Below are 6,879 nucleotides of genomic sequence, written 5' to 3' on the forward strand. Positions count from 1 at the left end.
GATGGGATGGGATGGGATGGGATGGGATGGGATGGGATGGGATGGGATGGGGCAGGGCTGCCCAGCACATCTGGGCACACCTGGGCCATCACCTCCCAGGGGCTCCCAGAGCACTAAACAAACCCGCTCTGTGCCCGGTGAGTAATTCCCAAGCTGCCGAGTTGGAGAACCCATCTCCGGTTTTGCTGAAGCCATGTACAGTTTGGCAATACCGGTGATGTGTCAAAACGTTCAGGAAACCAATGAAAGAAAATGAGTTTTTTTAATCCATCTGCTTGAAGAATTTGCTTGCTGTGATAATCTCTCTCTCTAAAGCAAATGAATTTCCATTTTCCAAGGATCATTTTTTCTTTTGTGAATTAGCTTCGCTTTCCTCTAAGCGCCTTTGCAGAAGTATTCTCCCCGCAACTAAACTTAGGCAAATCCGGAGTAAAAGCTCTAACTCCAAGGGAATTGCTGCCAAATCAAACTGGTGCCAGCTAAAGATGAGTCTGTCCTCCAAACCCTTTAAATGTTTCTTTCTCTCTGCAGAATCTGCCCTTGCACCTCTGCCTTCATCTTAGCTTTTTGTCGCTTTGTAGGTTTTTTTTATGCTGCCCTCTATTAATCTTCCAGAAAATCAGCTGCCTGATCACAAACATAGAAAATTACATTATTCACTGAAATACCTTCCTATCTCTAACTTCAGCACCTCAGCCAGGCACTTTCCCGTGATGGGTACTTTATATCCGTAGGGTCTCATAAGGATGAATGTCTTTTAATTAGATACAAACTGCGCTCATTTACGGTTATTAGAGGTGATCTGCAAATCTTTATTCAGCAAATAACCTCCTTCTCACAGGCAACTTAATTGCAATATCACAGCCAGCGAGCCAGAGCGGGCTCTGCGAGGAGCGAAGCCCGTGTCAAGCAGACAAGTGCGAGGAAGAAGCCCGTGTCCGTGCGTTTCTTTTGTTTGCTGCTGTCACCTTTCCCCAGTAGAGAAAGGAAAACACACTGGAAATAGATGGTTGGCTTTATTTCTTATTGACATGATTCAATAGCCGGTAGGGAAAAAACAAAGCCTTAATGTTGCAAAACAAAAGTGAAATTGTGTATATACACACGCATATATTTGTCTATGTGTGCAATGAAAATATTTTGCAACCACACACCGTGTGGGAAGACACATCGAAGACTCAAAAAAGAGCGGGCAGGGAAGGTCAGGAGAGGAGGCAGAGGAGCAGGAGCCCGAGCCCCCGGGCCCGTGCTCGGCCGCAGCTCTGCAGCTGTAACCTCCTCTGTATTTTCAGCCAGGCAATTTGTAGTGCATTTGTCCTTTGGCTGCGGGCGTTGGTGTTTCTGTTGCCCGTCGCCTTTCCTCTGGCTCACACCACACCTTTGCACAAAGCCTGCATCCGCTGGGGCCTCTTCAGCTCACTTCTCCCCATCAGCTTTTCCTTTCCCATGAGTTTTTTCCAGGCTCTGTGCAGATGAGAGATGGGGCAACTATAGACGAGCAGAGGCAGAGGCTGCTCTGTGGATGAGCCGGATCCCGCTCCCCACCTTCGGCGTGGACTTCTGCCTGATGGAGTAAAACAGCGTTTATCTGAGGACTAAGCAGGCAGAGTCGGGTTTTTGCCGTGTCTCGGGGACAATCTCCACCCCCTTCCTACACAGAAGGAAAGGGACAGCAGATCAAAACAGGCAGCCTCAGGACGCGGTGCCAGTAAGTGGTGTTTCCACCGACTTTGCTGCGGGGCTGAGACCCAGCTGCACGATGCCAATGCGTGTCTGACTCCTGCTGCTCCGGGGGACCCGCACCCCCCGTTCCCCCCAGCCCAGGCTCGGGAGAGAGTCTTCTCCTGCTGGGCCAGCAGAAGCCAAGGGCAGAGGTTTGAGGGGGGTCTGACTAGCAGGAAGGGTGCAGATCGGGGGCAGAGCATCCCCAGCCCAGACACGCTGCAGAAGAAGGGATGCAGGGGACGAGGGTGGAAGCACAGGAGGATTCCCAGCCGTCGGCTCTTGCCCAGAAATCACATCTGGCAAAAGCCCCCAGCAAAGCCCAGGGATTGCAGCTCCCAAGACAGCGGCAGGAGGGGAACTGGGACTCACCTGCCCGCTGCGGCATCCGGCGGCGCTCGGCACAGCGCAGCAGCAGAGCCAGCGCGGTGGAGGCAGGAGGTTGGGGCCGGCCGGCGAGGGGAGCTGCCAGGCTATAAAACCCAGACCTGGGCAGAGGGTGTGCACACACACACATACGGCAACTGAGAGCCACTGCCAGCAGACAGCCACTCCACTTCCCGCAGAGACACAGACGCTCCGGCACCGCTCACCTGACTTTTACTGTTCTTGGAGCGAAAAGGCCAAAGAGATGCAGCCTCTGTAGCGTTTTCTATTACTGTTGCTGCACTAGAAAGAAGCAACAAAGAGGACTCTCTTTCCCCCTTCAATTTACCAGTGGCAGGGGGGAGAGAGGACGCGTGAGATGAGCGCTCCAGAGAGAAACAGAGATTTGGGAATGTTTAATGCAGACAAGAGAAAGATCAAGGACTGAACCAGGGGCTCCTGCACCTCTTTGCTTATCAGGAATTTTTGCATAGAGCAGCGCAGCCAGAGAAGGGAATTGCAGCCGCTCAGCACAGGGTCAGTGTGATGTTGAGGAGGTGACAACCTGCAGCAGTGGTGGGGACCGCAGGATGTCCAGATCCCCCAGCCGGGGGCAGAGGAGCTGGGGCAGCAGTGCTCGGGGGGAGCACTGACCCAGAGAGCTCAGCCCTGGGGTGGGGTGGGGTTGGGGGGTTAACAGGCCATCGGAGACGAGCGTTACAGCTGCCTGTGCTCCTGCAGAGCTTCCCGAAGGGATGGAGCCAGTCTGGGGCTGGAACAGCACTCATCACAGCCGGCCTGGGCACGGCCAGGGGCTGCTGAGCCCCCAGACCCTGGCAGGGGACCCCAACCTGACCCTCTTGCACACCCGGGACGAGGAGCTGGCCAAGGCGGAGATCGGGGTGCTGGCCACCATCCTGGCTGTAGCGACCGTAGGCAACGTGGGGGTGCTTCTGGCGATGTACCGCCTGAGGAAGAAGATGAGCCGCATGCATCTCTTCATCTTGCACCTGGGGCTCACCGACCTGGGCGTTGCGCTCTTCCAGGTGCTGCCGCAGATGATCTGGGAGGTGACGTACCGCTTCTTGGGGCCGGACCCGCTCTGCAGGGCAGTCAAGTACCTGCAGGTGCTGAGCATGTTCGCCTCCACCTACATGCTCATCGTGATGACGCTGGACCGCTACATGGCCGTGTGCCACCCGCTGCGCACCCTGCAGCAGCCCAGCCGCCAGGCCTACGTGATGATCGGGGCTACGTGGCTGCTCAGCTGCCTGCTCAGCCTGCCCCAGATCTTCATCTTCTCCCTGCGGGAGGTGCGCCAGGGCTCGGGGGTGCTGGACTGCTGGGCAGACTTTAGGTACCCGTGGGGAGCCCGAGCCTACATCACCTGGACCACGCTGTGCATCTTCATCCTGCCCGTCTGCATCCTCACCGTCTGCTACAGCCTCATCTGCTACGAGATCTGCAAGAACCTCAAGGGCAAGACCCAGAGCGGTGCCCCTGGCCCGGGGGGATCTGCAGCAGCCGTCCCTCCCACTCCCTGCTCCTCCGAGAAGAGCGGGCAATGTGCCGGTGGGCAGCCCTCACGGGTGAGCAGCGTGCGGACCATCTCCCGTGCCAAGATCCGCACGGTGAAGATGACTTTTGTCATCGTGGTGGCCTACGTTGCCTGCTGGGCTCCGTTTTTCAGCATGCAGATGTGGTCGGTGTGGGACGAGGATGCTCCTGATGATGGTGAGTAGTGGTGGGGATGCTGGGCTGCAGCCCAGAGCCCCAGGCTCCTGAGGCACACAGCACGCCCAGTGCATTTTTAACAAACAAGAGCTGAACGTCATTTTGTGATTTTAAAAATCACGGGGAAGGCTACAGATTTGCTCCCCCATAGTATTTATAGAACACAGTTTGCAGAGTGAAATCATTGCTTTTACCAGAAAAACCACTGAAAAGCAATGGCTTCTGACCATCACCTGTTGTGACATGTAAAAATGTGGGAATATCTTTGCCATGTGTGTCTCTTCCCTCACATGGGGATTTGCTTCAGGAGCTGCTGTGTTTGGTATGTGAGTGCAGAGAGGGTTTTAACTGTGCCTGCTGCTCCCGTCCTCTGCCGGGATGGCCTCATCGTGCTGCTGGAGCACGTAGCATCGAGTGCCCCTAAGGCTTTGCTGAGCCAGCTGCAGAAGTTTCAGAAGTGGAATTCTGATTTCATAGGTTGACTTTTTCTGGCAATTTTCTTTAGCTCTCCTAGCCTGTTCTTGGGGAGAATGAACTTTGTCCAAGATTGCAAGGCCTCTGTGTGATGCTTTGGCCAGCAGACGGGCTGAAGGTAGGTCCAAAAGCTGCTGGGTCTCACCTCCCAGCACTCTCCCTGAGGATGTGCTCCAGCACATCCCCCACCTGCAACCCTCAGCCAAGGGTAGAGCCCGGCTCTGCCTGCCACGCTGCAAGCTCTCCTACCCCAAGAAATGCCAGTCAGACATGGGAGTGGGGCAAAGGACATGTGCCCGAGCCAAAAAGAGCCCCTGAGGTCCTGCCCATAGCACACTGGGACCCTGCCCAGCCTGGCAGAGGTTTCAGCTCTCTCCCTTGCCTTCCCAGAGTCCACCAACGTGGCTTTCACCATCACCATGCTGCTGGCCAGCCTCAGCAGCTGCTGCAACCCCTGGATCTACATGTTCTTCAGCGGGCACCTGCTGCAGGACGCGGCACGCTGCCTGTCCTGCTGGGGCGGCCCCCGGCCCGGGCTGCGGAGACAGGGCTCCACCGGGAGCCTCTGCAGCAGGAAAACCACCATCCTGAGCCACAGCCACCACGCCAGCCCTGCCGGCCTGCCCCTGCGCGGGGGCAGCGCCAAAGACTTCTACCCACCCTGCGAGGAGGTGGTGACCGAGTCGGGCACGCTCTAGGCTGCGGCGGTGGCCGGTGCCCAGGCATAGCCCTCCACTGAGGACAACTGCCACCAGATGTGACACCACCAACACTGTCACTGCAGAGGCGTGCCTCTCCCTGCCTGGTAGCATCTCATTTTGCAGAAAGGTGTGTGCTGAACCCAGAAGGCATCACGGTCCATCTTGCCCTTGTGTGCGCGCTGCATCTGCTGGGAGCATCGGAGGAGACGGACAGAGCCCCATCAGCCGTCGCCTGACCGCGTCGCCTTCCCTCGTAGGTTAGGAAGCCTCTCGCTGCCCGGCTGCTCTCCTCCAGGAACACCTCACAGCCCAGGTATCCGCCAGGGATGCGGCACCTGGAGGGACTGGAGCTCTGGGTGTTCAACAGCCGCCAGCAAAGCAGCCTGAGCACAGCAGGAGGCAACATGGGTACATCTGCTCAGAGCTCCCTGCGAGCAAAGTTACTCATCGCCCGTCCTCAGGGCTTTGCTGGCACAGCGGACACGGCTTTCCCACGCCCTGGGGCACAGCACAATCTCCCCCCTCCCCATACCTAGCATTGCCCTCTGCAGACAGGCACCTCTGGAGCCAGACCCCCTGCCCACCTCCCCGGGGACAGGGACGGGGCCGGAGCGAAAGCCACTGGGCAGAAATGTCCTCTCCTGTTGCGCACAGCCATCCTCCTACCGCCCAGCGGCATCGCACCGCGCTGGTGCGAGCGCCCGAAATGCAGCGCTGACACCACCGAAGAGCTGCTCGGAGCAGCCCTGGCCCAGCTCCAGCTCGCCCAGGCAGGTCCCGCATCCCTCCCTGCCCCGGCACTTCCCACCAGCTTCACTCGTGTTCCCCCCCCCCGCGCTGCACAGGGCTGCCCCACGCTGCTCAACAGCTGCGGCGCTCGAGTCACCGCTGGCTTTCTTTTGTCTTATTTAGCAGAGATCAGAGGGCCAAAAACCACCCAGGGCTTCAGGGAACTCGGGAGCACAGAGGAGGGGCGGCCGGCAGCCGGGAAGGAGCCACGGCCTTGCAGCCCCAGCCTGGCCCCTGCCCTTCTCCCTGCGCGCTGTGGGTCTCCCCGAAGCTGTTTCGTTTAAGAAGAAAGCGGGAGTGGGGCAGGCAAGAGCATCCCTCTGCTCTGGGAGGCGAGCTCCAAAGCTACTGGTGCCCCCATCAGTACAAGTGCCCAACGAGCACCGAATGTACCGAATCCCCTGCGAGCAACGTGCATTATTTCCTCTGTTATCACAGGCTAAATCTGTAAAAATAAGACATTAGAGTAAGGGTTTGTTGTTTTTTTTTTTTTTTTTTAAATCTGAAGTTATTTTCACTTTTTAGTCACCAAGCATTTGAATCAGTTTTTCCAGGAACTCCCACCGGCTGGTTTTGGCCTCACCTCCCGTTCCACACACACACCTCTCCTGGCCTTTAGCGATGTTTCCCGGAGATTGTTTGGGGTTTTGAACATTTTCCTTCATGTGCCCTTCAAGTTGGGCCAGATCTGCACAACAAGGTCACAAACCCAGGAGTGCCTGACCCGCCCCCCCCGGGATCAATACCGAATCAATCGTCTCACAACCTTTCATTAAAGCACATCGCTGCCGAGCCGATTCGAAAAGCACTTGGGGCCGCTCCATCCCTGACAGAGGGGAGCTGTGCTGGGAAGTAGCAGCTCCATCCCCCTAACAGAGCTCCCAGCTATTGTACCGCTCCCCTTCCCCAGCACTTTGGAAGTTGTTGGGTTTGGTGGTTTGTTTTTTGGGGTTTTTTTTGAAAAATCGTTAGCAACAAAACGCAGCGTGATGGGAAGGAAGCTGCTCCGTTCGTAGGAGCCATTTACCGCAGCGGAGGGAGGACGCGAGCCCCAGCCACGGGCAGGGCTGGCCGGGCACTGCCGCTCCTTGAC

At 57.1% G+C, this 6,879-nt stretch overlaps 1 protein-coding gene across 1 annotated transcript; it reads left to right on the forward strand.

Annotated features, from left to right (window-relative positions):
• The first annotated feature begins 2,843 nt into the window (after positions 1–2,843).
• AVPR1B (arginine vasopressin receptor 1B) lies at positions 2,844–4,994 on the forward strand. The gene is made up of 2 exons (XM_009888211.1): positions 2,844–3,822; positions 4,687–4,994. Exons 1-2 carry the CDS (start codon positions 2,844–2,846, stop codon positions 4,992–4,994), a joined length of 1,287 nt encoding a protein of 428 aa, XP_009886513.1.
• The last annotated feature ends 1,885 nt before the right edge of the window (positions 4,995–6,879 follow it).

The sequence above is a fragment of the Charadrius vociferus genome, unplaced genomic scaffold (genome assembly GCF_000708025.1).
Source record: "Charadrius vociferus isolate BGI_N301 unplaced genomic scaffold, ASM70802v2 scaffold266, whole genome shotgun sequence".
In the NCBI taxonomy this organism is placed as follows: Eukaryota; Metazoa; Chordata; class Aves; order Charadriiformes; family Charadriidae; genus Charadrius; species Charadrius vociferus.